The sequence below is a fragment of the Gadus macrocephalus genome, chromosome 4 (assembly GCF_031168955.1).
Source record: "Gadus macrocephalus chromosome 4, ASM3116895v1".
Lineage (NCBI taxonomy): Eukaryota > Metazoa > Chordata > Actinopteri > Gadiformes > Gadidae > Gadus > Gadus macrocephalus.
Window position 1 is genome coordinate 15,993,937 of NC_082385.1, and position 18,666 is coordinate 16,012,602.

At 44.6% G+C, this 18,666-nt stretch overlaps 1 protein-coding gene across 1 annotated transcript in view; it reads left to right on the forward strand.

Moving 5' to 3' along the window:
* si:dkey-34e4.1 (carboxyl-terminal PDZ ligand of neuronal nitric oxide synthase protein) overlaps window positions 1-18,666 on the forward strand; it is a 41,925-nt gene that overhangs the window by 3,131 nt on the left and 20,128 nt on the right. Inside the window, exons 3-4 of the mRNA XM_060050515.1 lie at window positions 16,571-16,663; window positions 17,260-17,318. Coding sequence (XP_059906498.1) covers window positions 16,571-16,663; window positions 17,260-17,318 — 152 coding nt within the window. The remainder of the gene's footprint in view (window positions 1-16,570; window positions 16,664-17,259; window positions 17,319-18,666) is intronic.

Genomic DNA, 18,666 nt, shown 5'->3' on the forward strand with positions numbered 1-18,666 from the left:
TACATCTGATATAGACACAGTGTGTTGCTGTTCTCTCTCTGTTAGCATTAATGTTTGAAAAGCTGAGGCACACACACACACATGGCGTGTGTGCCTGGGTTTGTGCGTGTGTGAGGTGTGTGCGTGTGTCACACGCACGCAACTGTTAGGCGTGCGTGTGGCAATGTACAATAGGCAATGTATGCAAAATATCTATCTTTTGAGCAGAAGAACTCATCCATCCTGAAGCCATCCCTAGACTCTCTCTCTCGCACTCGCTCACTCACTCACTCGCTCACTCACTCACTCACTCGCTCACTCACTCACTTACTTTAGACTCTTCTACTCTCCTCTCCTTACTAAAATAGATGGGCTGGATTTAGAGCATCTCAGGCTAACTACTCAGTGCTCCCTGGGATGACCGCTTCTAGGCTTGACTTGAGTGTGTGTGTGTGTGTGTGTGTGTGTGTGTGTGTGTGTGTGTGTGTGTGTGTGTGTGTGTGTGTGTGTGTGTGTGTGTGTGTGTGTGTGTGTGTGTGTGTGTGTGTGTGTGCGCGTGTGCGCGTGCACGTGCGTGTGCGTGTGTGTGTGTGCGGGCATGCACTCCTGAATATTTTTATGAGAAGCCCCATGGCTCCCTGGGCTCCGTGTCTTCAGAAAGCCGGCGCCTCCCTCCCTCCATCCGTGACTCCCAGGCAGGACGGTGCAAGATGAAATGCTTTGTGAATGGCAGCGGTCTTCTGGGTTGTTCTCACAAGAAGATGCTACCATCACTCCGACGAGAACGGAGGAGGCTTGTATTGGCAGGCTGGGGTCTGGGAAGGGGGGCTGAGAGAGCAGGTGTAAACAGAAACACTTTAATATTGATACAGGATATCAATCCAAATGTAGAGAGGACTGTGGAGTATTTCCCCATAGATAATATGCCCATAAATTATGCATGTTAATGTAATTATGCATCTATCTAATTAAGCAAGGATCTAATTAATATTATGGTTTCTGGGGTGAGGGTAGGGCTGCTAGATTATGGGAAAAATCATAATCACGATTATTTTGGTCAATATTGAAGTCCCGATTAATCAAACGTTTATTTTTGATTTTGAAAACATGTTTTTCATGTATTTATTCAGCATGTCTCTCCCAAAAAAACTTTGTAACTGAGAACTTTGAAATTTCGCCTTAAAAAAACACACAAAATGGTCCAAAAGAATATGTTCAAATCTAAAATGATTTACAGATATGTATCCAGCTGTTCTGCCCTTTCTATAAAACATTTATAAAAATAATAATAATAATAATATTTCGAAAAACTCGAATATGTTAATTTTGTGATTGTTTGAGGAAATCCCGATCAAAATTTGATTAATCACCCAGCCCTAGGTGAGGGCAAAGCACATTAATGCAGGAGCAGAGAACTCTGAAAGCCCCAGAATAATCGGTGGTATCCTTACATGCAACTAGACTTCTGTATGTTCTGTATGTAAGGACATCTATTGTGTTATTTTGTGTGTGTGACAAACAAGCATTCAGCTCATATTTTTCATTGTGTGTTAGATCAATCAATCCTTCTTTGTTTCTTAAAATGCATATATTTTAAGTTGACATGTTGATTGTCACGTAAACACAAACATGAACCGTCTCTCCACCTTGAATAAATCAATAGTGTTGTGACATAAACACTTGCTTCAATAGATCACAGCTGACATGAACGGCCGATTGAAGACCGTGTGTGGACGTGTTGCAATCAAGTCCCAATCAGACACGGGGACCGTCTAAATAACAGCTTGAGCTTCGGGCTTTGCATAACAACGACATCATCAGTATCTTCCAGGATTAAGAGAGGACTGTCGGGTAGAGAGGCGTCGGAGGGGGGGGGGGGGGTTCCTCAGTGTCGGCAGCACCGGGCTACTTGCTGGGGGTCACGGTGTGTATGAAGGGATGAGTGCAGCTCCATAATGGGGTTCATTGTTTTCGTGTTGGGTATTCATGGTAGATTAAGGGCAGATGTACATGTGTAAAGGAGTTGACCTAGATGGGAAAGGGATTGGCACTTTGGATCTGGATTTGGAGCCTGTTAATAATAACAAAATAATAATAATAAAAAATAACAGAACTTACCATGTGTTGATTTTTTCCCTCCTTCAAAGCTATAGGAGACATTGTAGCATTGGATGTTTCATTCTTTAGTTGGTTTATTTACATTTACATTCAGGGTATTTAGCAGACGCTTTTATCCGAAGCAACCTATAAAAGTATTTTTTGTATTTATAATTATCATTTACAGAAACTGCATACTCTCGTTTCCAGTCTCACTGGTATTGCATCGAATCGAGCGGTAGGGTCAACCACTCTAAATGTTTGTTATATTATTTGTTATGCACACAGCCAGTGGAGAAGTCCAACTCTACTTTTTATATAGTTCCCAAACACTACCATGGCCTGAGTGCGTGCAAGGCCCTGCTGGTGAGGTCTCCTCTCCTTACAGCCTCTAAACCTTTCTCTCCATTGTAGCTGTGTGAGCGTAGGCTGACCTTCAATAAGAAAAACACGTGTGCTAGCCTATAATTATTAAGTTGCGTAACCTGCTTAATGAAATTCTGCTCAAATTTCAGTTGGCTCTGTTTTAAAAGTCAAGTTTGAAGGACTACACACGCTGAGAAACACAAGTTCACATAAATTAAAAGGATTTTGCTTAAACAATCCTGTGGCCTATTTTCCCCAGGACAAGGAGAAGTGCTTAAGAAAGGTCTTTCCTTTTAGTACCTTTCGCTTTATCGAGTGACCTAACGACAAGCCATTCCGGCCGTCGCCCCCGGCAACCAATTTACTTATTTTTTTCTCAACTGATATACATATATTATTTTTTATAGGGAACACATCCGTGGTGTTTTCCTAGTGTGTGTGTGTGTGTGTGTGCGTGCATATGTGTGTATGTGTGGTGCATATACTGCAGTGTGTTTGTGTTGTAAGTGTCACCACACTAGTCCGCTAGACACACAGTGTGTTGTGGGGGTGTTCTCCTGGTAATGAGTCAGCAGAACGCTGCAGGCTGCAGGCTTCAGACTAGCCTGATAGACTGGCCTACTTGTGAGTCTGTGTGTTTGTTTTGAGTGTGTGTGGTGGGGGCGCCGGGGGGCTGTGTATAGGGGTGGATGTACTGAGTGTTGATGTGGGTTTTTATCTCAGCTCTGATCTTGCCCCAACTTGTTATTTAGAAAGCGGCAAGGTGGCCGGCAGTAGCTCAGGGGTTAGAGCGGGTTGACTAGGTTGCTAGTTCGATCCCCGGCGTAGCTGAGGGTCGAGGTGTCCCTGAGCAAGATACCACACCCTGACTGCTCCTTACGAGCTGGCTGTCGCCCTGACTCCGCCGTCGGTGTGTGAATGTGTGTATGAATCAATGGTCGTAAGTTGCTTCAAATAAAAGCATCAGTAAAATCCCCTAAATGTAAAACATAAAAAGGTCTTTCAATATGTTTGTAAGGCATGTGTTCTTCCGGCCTCTCTTTCTTCCCCTCCACCTCGCCCCCGTCTTCAGTTGTGTTGCCATCGCATGGTGTCAGTGTCTTCTGCTGCCTGCGGTCATCTTGGTGTGTGCACCATTCAGAAGGCTTTGAGGTAGTGGAGGAGGTGGATAAGGGGGTGGATGGCGTTTGGGGGTTTGGTTTTAGCCATCGAGTCATAAATACTGATTCAAAATGTCATAGGATTGTGTAATACATTTGACTCTACAACTCCATCTACAGTGTAGGCTAAATAAGTTGTTATATTAGGCCTTTTAAATAACCGTATAGTCTGATTATTTAAAATAGACTGTGACAAGTAGCCCACAGAGTACTGGGGAAGCAGATTGAGCCAAAGAGGATTAAACACATAAAAAGTTTTTGAACAATTTAGAGCCAAATCCCAAATATCATGAATTTAGATGATGGGGACTTACTATGTAAAACATATGTCATGATGACATGTCTAAAGTGTCCTGAATATGAATCCCTTCCACTGCATTTGCTACTGTGGATCCCAACCATGGAGTCACAGCATTTAACCACGAGTTAGTCAAATGAAATGAAGAACCCTGACAGACCGTTAAGATCATTGTGTTTCATTTTGAGGACATTAGAACTTGTTGTCAGAAGCTATCCCACTGTGGCTGTTATAAAAATCTTATTTATACGCCCGCGGTTGTAATACAACATAAACAAATGGATATCTTGGCTGTAAATTCTGTTATAAAATTTCCCTTGGGGCAGCTGTTTCCTAAGCCAAGTACCCTGTTAAGGAATCGCTAAAAGACTAAAAGATTAAGCCATGCTAGGGGCGCAAAGCCAAAGCCGTAGGAGTCAATAAGATACAAGAGGATAAGGCTGCACTGCCATGTACTGGGTGGGTCGTTGGGCAGGTTATTACTTCTCAGTACTGCAGTCCTCCTTTTTGGTCACTCATGAGCTTCGCAGGTAAGGTCCTCTGGTAAACAACGGATAACAGTGGGACTCAAACCCCCGACCCACCACACAACCCTGACTAGGTTCTGCTTCATGCATTTTGTATTTTTAATTAACAATGTATTGGCCTACATTTAAGAATACATTTTTAACGATGCAGCGAACAATAGGAGAGTTAATTATAAACAGGAAGGAGTAAAAGAGCATGTAGTGCAGAATTGAAATACAGCATGTGACACCTTCCTGGTTAACCCCTTGCTGCCCGGACTAGAGCAGAGCTCCGCGGGCCAGACCGCCTCGGCTCAGCCAGGGATTTAGACTCCTCAGCCAATGAGCAAGCTCTTCTCTGTGGGGCTTTAATACATCTTTCGAGGGGCTTTTTGGGGTCGTATTTGCATGGAAGGGACAGCTGGCGGCCCCAATCCGTGCCACTCATGCCCACACAGCCCCACCACCATCACCACCACCACCACAACTACCACCACCCAGGAAGTGTCTGGTCAGAACCTATTGTCACGGTCTCCTGAGTCATTGTTGGTGATTCCTTTTGAGATATTTTTGGGTTCCTTGTTTTTTTAATTGGTCTCTAGTTTGTCGCAAAATCACAAAATGTGTAGTCAGTTGGAACAGTATTTTCAGCATTGAAGAAGGAATGCATACACACACACACACACACACACACACACACACACACACACACACACACACACACACACACACACACACACACACACACACACACACACACACACACACACACACACACTTTAAATGCTGTTACCCAGACCCTATTCATTTGGTTTCATATCCTGTAACGATGGCTTATCTGAAACTTATTTTTCACCTCCATCAAAGAAGCTATAACAATTATTCTCCTTTATTACCGCTTGTTGTGCGTCTATGTGTGTGCGTTCTGGTGTGTGTGATCGTTCTGGCGCTGTCTCAATCCAGATAAATAGCCCTGTCCTGGTTCAGCAGAAAGTGTAGCTTAACAGTCCAAACAGTAATCTACAGATGGAACGTGCTTTACAAAGTTGCACAATGATGTTACAGCCTTGTGTTCCGTCACACCGGAGTAGGTTGGTTCTGTATGTGACGGTTGGGTTATTATTCTCTACATTTCCCCAGGGCCCATGGCCACTCCACGACACAAAGTACCTTCTTCATGGCTTCCTGCTTCATGCCTGATGTGTTATCACACTTTTTTCCCCTTAAATGTTCATAGCCAAATGTTGTGCAAACAAAAATTGAAAATAATTATTTAGAGGAATTCTATCTATATCTGGAGTTTCTTTACCAACATATGTAGGGCAAAAAAAAGGCCAAAGGCCTTCTTAACAGTGTGTGCTCCTCTCCCTACCAACATGTATCAGATGTTATTGTACAGAAGGCACCTTCTTAACAGTGTGTGCTCCTCTCTCTACCAACATGTATTAGATGTTATTGTACAGAAGGCACCTTCTTAACAGTGTGTGCTATTCTCCCTACCAACATGTATTAGATGTTATCGTACAGAAGGCACCTTCTTAACAGTGTGTGCTCCTCTCTCTACCAACATGTATTAGATGTTATTGTACAGAAGGCACCTTCTTAACAGTGTGTGCTATTCTCCCTACCAACATGTATTAGATGTTATCGTACAGAAGGCACCTTCTTAACAGTGTGTGCTATTCTCCCTACCAACATGTATCAGATGTTATCGTACAGAAGGCACCTTCTTAACAGTGTGTGCTACTTCTCCGTTTGCCGTCTCACCATTGCACTGCCCGGCGCCTCTGGTCCTTCTTTTGTGTTGTTCCCCGGTGTCCCGTGTGGCCCTTTCCCGGGCAGCCCCCGAGACACCACTCCGGGACGGCCCGTCCTCCCTCTCCCTGCACCGTCACCGGGGTGCTCAAGCGCACGGCTCAATCTATCCGTGAACGCACACAGAACACTTAGCGAGCCGGCCGCCGCAGCCCCCTCTGCAGACACTCCCCCTCTCCCCCCAGCAAAGGACCTCCTCACCGCTGTGCCCAGAGGACTCCCCCTGGGGGGGCTTTGTGTGTGGTTGAGTCGGGCTCGTTGGGGTCCAAGCCATGCCAAGTAGGCTTGGTTCAGTAGTTTGATTAAGATAAGTAGAATTTAAAGTAAGAAAATTGAAGGGATTGAAATTATCTTACATTTACATTTAGGGTATTTAGCAGACGCTTTTATGCACAGCAAAAAAACATATATAAACATATATAAAAAACGGTTAATACACACCGAAGGTGGAGTCAACCACGCAAGGCGACAGCCAGCTCGTCAGGATCAGTCAGGGTGAGGCGTCTCAGCTCAGGGACACCGCGACACTCGCTAGGAGTTCAACCTGTTTTACCTCCTGAGCTAGGCCGACTGATCTTCAGATGTTTCTAAGAAGGAGCTTTGCAAATATAGAGCGTGGTGTGTACAAACCTCAACGTGATCTGAACCTGATATCAGACGGAGGTTGAAGCTCAATGCAGGGAAAGCAGTAGCAGGAGGAGGAGAGCAGTGTCAGAGAGCTTTCATGGTGCCATGAGGTTCTACCGGCTGTCGGAGCTAATTAATTTTTAATGTGCAAATGAAGTGACTATATTTGATCTCGGCGGTGCTTTAGTGAGTTGAAAGAGCATTTATCCCTGTGATCAGTGTAACAAGTGGGCTTCCTGTCATCCCCGTGGTGTGGTGACATATCGGCACAGTTTGATCTTTATTATTAAAGCTGAACGTACCTGATAGTACAATCAGTCTTAAATGGCATTCATTTATCAGCAGGAGTCGCAGTCGAATCAGCCTCTGTATCAGCATCTGTATCAGAGCCACTCACAGAGGTGTTCTGTGTAACATTTTACAATTTAAAAAAATATTTAGAAATGTTCTCCCGAATCCACATGCCAACGTGGTGGTGCCTTCTTGAAATGCATTTATGTTATTAATTTTTAACGATAGTTGAATGGAAGCCAACATCTCGTCCACACATTTCAGAGGCAATCTTTGTGTTCATTTGTGGAAGCCTTTTCTGCTCTGAGCATTGGTCTTTTGCAGTTTATTGAACCTTTAGTTAAATGTACCCTTGCTGTCTCCAATAAAAGAGCATCCCTGCCAGTTGTATTATCTCTTTAAGTTGTTGAGTGCGGCTATCATCTTTATGCCAAGATGTCAACCCATTATAGCCATTGAAGCAATGACATTAGGCATAGGCCATAGTTGTTCAAATATTCCATCAGCGAGTTAAGGTTGAAGGAACACATTGTACACATTGCCACATGTCCAAAACCACACGATATTTACACATCACTGTTGCTTGCTCTTTATAGTAGGTAACCATTACTTGCTTCCGCCACCTTATCTTTTTCACCAGCTAAACAAACAACAAACCGCAAGACATGTTTCTAGGCCAAGGCCAAGGTCATCTCAATGTCTCAATCAGAGGTTCTCAAGCAGCACCGGGGTGGACACATGTATACAGAGACGTGCACTTCTGTCATACCACTTTTTATCGGCTCATTCAAAGAGGAATTAACCCAAAAAATAAATGTTGAAAAATATTCATGAAAATGTATTGAAAACTAAAAGTCCAAACCTGGGAAAATTAGGTTTACTGAACCTATTTCCTAAAATAAGCCTTAAACATATTATTATTGGTTTTCTTGTGCTTTACATGACGTTATGTGACATTGGTGTTGTTTGTGAACATTGCATCAACAAGAACTAAAATTAACGAAGGCATCTTCACTATAACTGCATGGATACATGGGAGAGAAGGCATGCTATGCTACACTATCTTCTCACTATCTCACAGTCCTACTCAATTTTATCTGATAATATGGTGAAATAACGTAGCAACAGCACACATTTCTCACCAGGACATCAGCAGCAACAGTTAGGTTTTGTTTTACTGAATGCCGAGGACTGCCTTAGTTCAATCATGTGAAAGTGTTCCTACATTTTTCCCTGAGACAATGCCCTGGGTACCTAAGAAGGTCTCTCCTCAAGTTTACCCAGGGCCTGTTGGACATCTGTTGGGGTTTGCAGCCCTCAACACTCATCTCTTTGTATCCTCCCGTGAGGAAGAAAGGGAAAATTCCTCAAACTCCCAAATCCTAAGAATTGTAATGACGTGGTTGCTAAGATACAATCTATAGGGGCCATTGTTGGGTTCTGTATGGATTCCGTGGTGCTACTTGGGGGCATCAGCGACCCACAATGCACCCCGCATTCCACTGCTTTTCTACTAGCATCAAAAAGGGGGATTTTGGGTTGGTTTGTCATTTCTGAAAATACATCTTTTTTTTTTCTTGGAAAGAACAAATTCTCTCCAAAAACGATTAGCATATTATGAACAAGATTGTTTCTTCGGTCAGCTTGCTATTTGCAGTCATTTTGCCCCTAACTAAATTATATCAAAGATATATTTTTTTATAAACTTACAGTTTTATTATTGCATTATTTTTTGTATTTGTACTATGTCTTGTACCATCGTTCCTAATAAGTCCGAATGGACATCAGAATATTAGCGATAAGCAGCTATGGATTGCGTGTTGCACTAATATCACCCTCAAGTCCAACTCCAGTATTTAAGCATTTCTGAGGAGCTCTGCTTTTAGCCAAACCTGAATAATTCAATGCAATATGGATGTAGTTTCACCTGAATGTCCAACATTTCTAGCTGTTATATGAACTGAACTTGGCCAAAGTGAATTAAAGGTATTAAAGGTTTAGAGCTATTATTCGAGTGTAATTTGTAAGAAATGGCATGGCCATCAAAAAGCTATTAGTTAGTGGAGATGTGGAGATGGCTGTTTCTAGTTGACTGCGCCTGCCTCTCTGTGAGACAATTTGGATTTTAGACAGCTCCTTGCTCATTTCTGACCAATCAGGACATCTCTTCCCTGATTGGTTTGGAGAATGGATCCGGCCTGTCAATCACAGGCATGTGTGGTGTGCCACTCAATGGCGGAGAAACGTAGAACGGGACGGAGCAGAGAGGGAGGGGACGTAGTTATGGTGGATTGCTGTCAAGTTTCTGACAAATGCTTGTTGTAAGTCACCTTGGATAAAAGCGTTTGCTTGATGCCTTAAATGTAAAACAGTGCTCTCTTCGGCTATCTTTATTCACAACTCAAAAAGTATCTTGGAAACGTTGGTAGCAAAGTGACAGAGGTACAGACTCATCTGAATTGGAGTCGGGGAAACATGAACCAGACATTGAGATTTGGTTTGTGTTGCCCTGCAATTGGTGACTGGGTTTTGTTGAAGAAGTGGAGCCTGAGCAAGCCATGAAGCCAATAACACAGAAAATCAGTTAATATAACAAATGTAGATTTGACCTCAACACTACAACTAAGTCTATACGCTTTTCTCGATAATGCGTTCTTTTGATTTGATTTATTTTCAAGTTTCTATCACTATATAGGCCATTGTTGTTGTCTGATGTACATCAAAAGAGACGCCCAACACTCTACTAGCCCAACCGCTGAACGCCTGCATACCCAGAGGATCTATGCTAATTCATAATTTATCAGTTGGCCAAGCTCAGATAAAATTAATTAAAACCGTTAGATATGCATCTCGCTCATTACTTGTATTAATGGAAAATCATCCATCAACAGTGAACTTGTACGAATATGAATGTGACCTCCAGACATGTTTAGTGAATATTTGAGTGAATTTAATGAATGTCAATTCATTAAGCTGCCTTGTTGACTAGTCTGACAAATCTACTCTGACCACCTATTACGTTAAAAAAAGGGTTTAGCGTCAGGTGTCTGTAAACTGTTAATATTGTGTGTTATAATATTTTGTGCTGTATTCTCTAAACCAGTTGTATATGTTTCAACTGGCACAAGTTCTGTGTGTGCCGGTGTGATGCCGCAGGCATAACGGTAATATGCTTTGTCAGTGCCGCTATTTAAACCTCCTAACATTGTCTTGCATGATTGCGCGTCTCTGAACCTTATCTCTGCCAGGAGCCAAAGGGCATGAAGCGTGTCCCTCTCATTATTTTATTCACCAAAACAACAGCAATGCAAGTCCATTACAAGCTGAATATTTCAAAGCAGTGTGCTCTCAGGCAGGGGAAATATGAAATGTTCATCACTGAGTGAGGCTGCAGAATGCGGGGATGGATGGTGGCTGAAATGAGTCTGGTCCAGCCTTGGTGTCCCTTGCCACCGTAAGAGAGACTGATAGAAGTGTGTCTGGTGGTGTCTCGCTGTTGAACTAAATTAAACACATGACCTGGGTCAGGTGATGGGATTTACATTTTTCTAAAGTGATTTCAGATATTCAGTATCACAATTATCACTATTCTTATAACCTAGGTCCTTTCGCATTTTCTATTATCATTATTAAGATGAAATCCCTTTCTTTTCTTGACTATTACTATATTATGACTTGCTCCTCAGCAACATCTAGCCGCCCGATTTCATGCTTTTGACTATTCCGTATTCATTGTGCTTTTTTATTTAATTCAATGACACAGAAGCAAAAAACAAATTAATAAATCAACCAAACTGCAATAATGCAAAATGCATATGGCAACATTAATTATGCTCGGTAACACTAGGGCTAATATTGTTTTGTAATTGCGCAATTTATGCTAGCAAGTCAACAGCCCTGACAAGTAGAGACTCATTTGCAGCGCTGTACGGCCACGCTGTTGCCCAACACACACAAAAGGATATTTCCTCAAATGTGTTAAAATCTAGGAAGGCAGGTATCCACCTGTCTTCAACTGATCATGTCATCAGATTATAGTTGGATCTTTTGCCTAATACTCTGTCAAATGTATTTTTGCCTCCCTGTCTCCTCTCTTCTCCCTCCTTGCTCTATTTGCCTCTACATGTCTTCCCTTCCATCTCCCTCTTGTGCTCTGCTGCTTTCCTACTTCTCCTCTTCTCTCCTCTCCTCATTCTTGTATATTCTCTTCTCTCTCCTTGCCTCCCCACTCATTTTCTCTCCTCTCCTCTCTCCTCTGCTTCTCATCTCCTCTCCTCACCTCCCTCTCCCCTCTCCTCTCCTCCCTCTTGCTCGTATATTCTCTTTGCTCTCCTCCCCCCTCCTCTCCTCTCCTCTCCACCCATCTCCTCTCCTCTGATGACCTCTCACAATGCTACTTTCCCTGTCCTGCTTAGTCTTCTCCTACAGCTGTCCCAACTCATTCAGCTGTTTTAAATCTAGTGTCTTCATCTCTAGCCCCGGCTGACATCCAGCTTTTTACAATCTGCTATCTTCATCTGTAGCCCAGGCAGACATGATCTCCTGAGAGGATAAAATGCCCCTCAGTTAGGCTAAGATGGTGGAGTTGCTGCAGGAGGTGCTGGAGGTGGTGGTGGTGGGAAGTTGCACACCTACGTAAAGGCCTACGTGCAGGTTAACTGGAAGTTTTGAAAGCACTCAAAGTATGTGTATCATTTATAAAATGTCTCCAAAATACTGTTAAAGTCCAGTTTTTGTCGTTTTTGGCAGTAATGGTTGTTTTCTAAGCCATTCGGCGATGACGTCACGTTGGGGAGACGTGGTGGAAGGTAGCCTCAGCCTAGTACTAGAACTATGGCGTCTAAGAGGTGGCAAGAACCACAAATAACATTGCAGAGTTTACCACCGGCCACTAGGGTATAGTATTGGATTACAGACCGCTAACCGGCTCAGTTAGGAGTCTACCTTATTGTGTTTGCCAGCATTACAGACGTTCCTGGTTACAGAGGATATTAAGCTGTTAAACATTATTCGTGTAAGTCCAATATAATTCTTGATTACTATAGTTGTTGTTGTCAAGGTTGGTTAAGTTCCTGAAGAGATTTATGTTACACATGTGCATGTAGGAATTACTGGTTGTAGCTTATGTTGTTCTTTTTTTTGTATTGCTGCAGGGCTTCTTTATCGTTGTCATTCAATAAGAAATTTGACATCGAGGAGTGTATTTCTTCATGATGAAGGCATGGTTGTCGTTGGATGTACTGTTCCTGGCTGCGCTTTAGAGACCGGAGATGTGTCTGAAGCACTCGCCATTGCTCTGTTGACGAATCACAGACTTGTCCATCGGAACCCGCCGGCCCAGATCCCGACTCTGCATGTCCCGAAACTTGATCGGCCTAAAGTCGATGTTGGCGTAACGATAGAGGAATGGAACGTGTTCATCCGTCGCTGGGATGTCTTTCACGCCGGCTCAGGCATCAGAGCTGCCCACGCCCCTTTCCATTTATTTCGGTGCGCTTGGCCTGAACTTGGAGACAGCATGTTGAAAGCCAATCCCAACATCGCCTCCGGACCCCTGGTGGATCTGATCGCTGCCATGCGTTCACTAGCCGTCATTCCGGTTGCCACATGTGTCCTGCGCACCGAGCTGCTTCAGTTGCACCAGGAGCGTGATGAAGCATTCCGTGTCTTCCCCGCCAGGGTGCGGGGGAAGCCGGAGAAATGTGTCTATATTGCGGTATGCGAGTGTGGCAAGGATGAAGATTATACCGACCACATTATCCGGGATGTTCTGATCAACGGGATTTAGGACTCTAGACTAGACGGCGTGAGACACTGGGGATGCCTGACATTCTGACGGAACCAGTGAACTATGTAATTGCAGACGTTGAAAACAAGGAAATGGCCCGCAATGCTCTCCCGTCTTCCACTCTGTCAGCCATGTCATCATTCCGGCGCCTACAGAAAAATCCACAGACGAGCCCCGCCACGACACCAGCCCCAACAGACAGGGCTAGGCAAGCCTCGTGCCCGGGCTGTAAAAACACCTTTAAGGTCTTCACGGAGGGTTCTCGCGGTTGGAATACGAAGCCCCACCAGGTTTGTGTCGGCTGCTATAGGGCCCGCCGACAGCAGAGGCGACAACGGCCATCAACCAACAGTCAGCAGGCTGCAATGGAATCGGTGCCGATCTCCCAGATTTCGTCGGTTCAACTCAGAGTACACCCTGGCCGACACTGCGGGGGCCGTCGCCGCGCTCGGACGACACACAGCACTGTCAGTAGTCCCACACCCATCAGGCTCTGGCACAACATTTTCTCCAGGGGGTGAATGGAGGCGGGCCAAGCTGAGAGACCACCCCCGATCTTAATCACTATCTCGGTTGACAGGTCAGTCGGACCGCGGGACAGCATTACCAATGAGGCGCACAATCTGATCTTTGGTCTCGAGAGGTGTTCCTCGCCTGCGGATTCTCACGTGATGACCTGCGTCCTGTCAATCTTAGCCTGTCAGCCGCCAACCGCTCCCCCATATCCATTGAGGGAGCATTCTTCGCTAGGTTCTCAACAGCCCCCAGCGACAGTGGTGTTACGTCCTGCGGCTCAATAGTGTACGTGAGCAGCTCGGTTCGGGCAATGTACCTCTCCTACGAGTCGTTGCTCTGGCAGCAAAGAGTCTAAGACGACCTCCTTCGGGACGAAGCCCTTGGAGTCATTAAACGTGTGCCATACGGCAAACCAGTGACATGGTGCCATCGTATGGTAGTCACAAGGAAGCACGACGGCTCCCCACGCAGGACCGTGGCTCTCTCACCTCTCTGTTCTGCCAACAGAAGTTCTGCCAACGTAAAACCTTCGCCACTGAATCCCCATTCCATCTTGCACGTCGCATCCCGGGGGACACCTGGAAAACCGTCACAGACTCCTGGAACGGCTACCATAGTGTGCCCCTGCGTGTATCGGATCGTTTTCTGACCACCTTTATCACGCCCTTCGTCCGCTGGCGCTACGCCAGGGCGCCGCAGGGTTTCCTGTCGTCTGGGGACGGCTACAACCGTCGTTTTGCCGCTGTCCTCTCGGACTTCGAGCGCAAAGAACGTTGTGTGGATGACACTGTCGACTATGACACTGACCTTGAGCATCACTGGTGGAGGACCATCGACTTCCTGACACGTGTCGGCCAGTCGGGCATTGTGTTGAACCCAGATAAGTTTCAATTTTTCTGGGTTCAGGATGTCAGACACTACCGTAGAGCCACGACAGATATCAGAAGCTGTTTTGTCAATGCGACACTATGGCGCTATTCAGGCCATTCCTCAGCCCACGCTGCAAATTCTCGTGGTTCCCTGAACTTCCAGGCGTCCAAACAAGCCATAATTGGGGCCATCCTCGAGGGCGGGGAGATCTACGACATGCGGAGGCGCACCTGCCTCCGCCCTGACTGGTCCAGGCGTGGCATTGGCTACTTCCTGCTCCAACAACATTGTAGCTGCACTTCTGGCATACCTGACTGTTGCCCAGGAGGATGGTGGATCACCCTCGCCGGTTCACGGTTCCTATCCTCAGCAGAGCAACGCTATGCGGCCATCGAAGGAGAGGCCCTGGCCGTGGCCTGTGGCCTGGAGCAGACACGGTATTTCACGCAAGGATGTGACAACCTCTTTTCGTAGTCACAGACCATAAGCCCCTTGTGAAGATCTTCGGCGACCGCACGCTGGATGAGATAACAAACTCACGCCTGTTCAGACTCAAGCAGCGTACCCTCCCATGGCGCTTTGATATTGTGTACCTACCTGGCAAGAGCAACCATGCCGCTGATGCGACTTCGAGGCATCCTTCCCTCTCGGGCTCTGCAAACGGCCTCTCATCTAACGATGCTTCCGGGAAACGGGGCCCAGGACTAGCTGGCTCCGCAAGGCATATAATAGAACATATTTAATTATCTTTTTATCTGTCTATCTATCTGTCTATCTGTCTATCTGTCTATCTATCTATCTATCTATCTATCTATCTATCTATCTATCTATCTATCTATCTATCTATCTATCGATCGATACCTACCTACCTACCTACCTACCTACCTACCTACCTACCTACCTACCTACCTACCTACCTACCTCAATGCGGCTTTGGTCGGTGTCTCCCCGACGTGACGTCATGCAATGCATTCTGGGGGAAATGAGAATCAATAGCTATTTTTAGGCCTTCTTTGGCTGTAGTTATTATAGCCTTCTCTACGTTTTTTGCAATGCGTTTGTGTGTGTGTGTGGTGTGTCACTCAATAAATTGAATAAATACACGGCACAAAATAACTACATGAATGAAATGACAAACAGAGCAGCAGTGCACTAAATAGATTTAGGCTGTTGACATTTGATCAAATGATGCTTCAGCAGCCTATCCCAGGCCAGGATTAAGCTGGTAAATGAGATTGAACTGATAAGTGGATGGATGCCTTTTTTTGGATATCAGATTGAAACTGAAAGTATTATCTAAAAAATACAAGTGCAGACATGCATGGATTTCTCGATAATGACATTCATTTTAAGTAACGGATGCTTTTCAAGGGTAACCCTGCCTGAATTTTAATTCATATTTGGCTAGACATGGCCCTAAATTTGGTGCAGATTTGGAATGTACCGCATGGCCTTGCAGACAGGAAACATCGATCATGATGAAAAAAAAGCGTCTTAGAGTACCATATTAAGCGCTATATAAATTGTATTTATTATTATTATTATTATTATTATTATGATCACTGTGTCAGAGTGAGTCCTTTGCCATCGCTTCTTTGTCTATAAGTGGGTAATACAAATGTATCTTTTAAGCCATTGATTGGCAGGGGCTAGGATTGGATAACTGTACTGCTGTGCTGCAGTTAAGTTCCTCCTATGAGGACTCATACAGTCTCCTGTCACTGGGCAGGTGTGTGCAGTGCTATCATTCTGTGGTCCTAAAAGGATGTATGGTAACCCTAAACCCATGAACGAGAGGAGTATGGATGCTGTGTGGGTTTGCATGCGTGCCGAGGCTCGCATGGGAAAGTGTGCTTGAAAGTGTTGTCATATTTCATGCATGAATACGCTATCTTTGCATGCATGGTTAGAGGTTTAGTAATTAGAGGATAGTGGTGTTCACCACCCCCACCGTATACAGTCTAACGTCTACATTTAGAACCACTGCATTTCAACCACTTAGTCTCCTGCGGGACCTCTGTCTGTTTACTGATCTAATGTTCTCCTTCCTGTGGTCCTTATTGGTCTAATGTTCTCCATCCTGTGGTCCTTATTGATCTAATGTTCTCCATCCTGTGGTCCTTATGTGTCTAATGTTCTCCATCCTGTGTTCCTTACTGATCTAATGTTCTCCATCCTGTGGTCCTTATTGTTCTAATGTTCTCCATCCTGTGTTCCTTACTGATCTAATGTTCTCCATCATTGTGTTCCTCTCTAGTATGAGTTCAAGGCCAAGAATATCAAGAAGAAGAAAGTGAGCATCGTGGTGTCTGTGGATGGGGTCAAAGTGTTGATGAGGAAAAAGCAGAAGGTACATTGTCAGATCACGTTGAGCCTGTTCTAGAGGGGTGGGAACTGGCACAATAGGATGTTACGTTTTACATCATGAATGCTGGAGTTTGGGAATTAAAGATCACATTAATTTTTAAAGTAATGTTGCCGAACAAAACAGAAAATTGTTGATGCAGGTTGACTATAGGCGAAGACCTTTTAGTGCCCTCTTTAGGACAGTATCATTATTTAGCTTAATATCTGGCTCACATTTTTTTTCACTTGTTATGTCACCCTAGCTCAAAAATATTGCGAAGGCAAAGAATCCAGATTCTCACATAAATGTATTTTTTCCCCCATCCCTACTTTGCATGCCTTCAACAGAACTTATCATGAGCTTTCCACTTTCAACCATGAGCAGACTGTATTAGTAGGGCTTAAGATCCAATAGACACATTAGACACGCTTAAGTGTGATCCCACATACAACATAAATACTTTGTAAAGATACAATATAAGATACATTAGATCAGTTATTCCAATATGAAATATTTTCAACTTTTAAAAAAATAACTTCACTTCCTTGAACCCCTTGTACCTCAATGTCTTTGAGTCCTCTCTCTTCTTCATCCCACAGAGGAAGGAGTGGACCTGGGATGAGGGAAAGATGCTCATCATGCAGGATCCTATATACAGGTACAGAGCCTTTTCTTAACCCCCACATGTCTCCTGTTCCCCACGTCTCCTGCTGCCACACGTTGAGGCTCACGGCGCGCTCGCTGCCTTAATGCACGGCTGTGTCGAGTGTGGTTAACCTCAGATAACCACGTCGCCCCTGAATTATCGATAGCGTGCGTTGGAAGTGCACGTATGATGTGAGGGTTTGAGGGGTCTGATAGTCCAGGGACCAGCCTGCTCCATCGACCGTGTTCGTTCTCCTCACCTTGCGGCCAAAGCGCTGCATTTTTTAACTCGCATCCATTTTTCAGTAAGACAGAGCTTCAGTGTCAAAGGAAGTGGTTTGTACCTTTTTTGTACCATTTCTCACTTCAGTCTCAAATGACAGCAGGGAACGCGTTCATTGATCAACACAACCATAACAGAAACCAAAAACTGTCAGAGTTCTCTGCCCGAGATATGAAGCTACATTTGCTGATATAAGTTTGTTTGGAATTTAGCACTTTTTTTCTTCCCCTGAAGTCAGAGACGGATGATGTAATAATTGAATAGAAGGGCCTGAGGCGCTGTGTTTAATTTGGAAAATGGAACACAGCGCAGTGCAGGCATTGCCATTTTTTGCGAGCCGGCAGTCTGTCATCCCCTGACACTCTGTACCTCCGTCACCACCACCTCCCCCTGCCACTTTTCAGTTAAAAGTAAAAGAATATGTGGCGGATTCATTTCAATTATAAATGGGAATTCCAAAACTGCCACTTTCAAACATCCTGGTTGTTTACCTCAGAACACGAACAAGACTTAGAGGAACAAAAGTAAAGTACAGGGGAGCTCCCACTTTTCTGTAAAGTAAAAGGCCAATTATGTCATTTATCTCCAAACTTTTGTCAAGAAATATTATGATAGAATAATCAGATAGGGCATTAGTAACGCGGTTAAGTCACCTGCTTTTGGTACAGAGTTTTCAACCGGTTTCACTTGTAACATTACATGCCTCATGAGTTGTGGGCTGGACAGTGCCTGTGATTGTGAGTGTCTTGTGCGTTGGGGGCTGGACAGTGCCTTTGATTTGAGTGCATTGTGTGTTGGGTGCTGGACAGTGCTTGCTGCTCAGGTGGGTGTCGGAACATCTCCTTGACGCCACATTAGTCACTCATGGTGGGAGAGCTCACTGTGCACATTACAGACCGCATACCCTCAACGCTAATGAGTCCTAGCCCTGGGTTTTCGTGTGTGTGTGTGTGTCTGTGTGTGTGTGTGTGTGTGTGTGTGTGTATGTGTGTGTGTGTGTGTTTGCGTGTGTGTGTGTGTGTGTGTGAGAGGATCTCCTGTGTAAATTTTAGCTATTTATATGTTGTCGTTTCCTTAA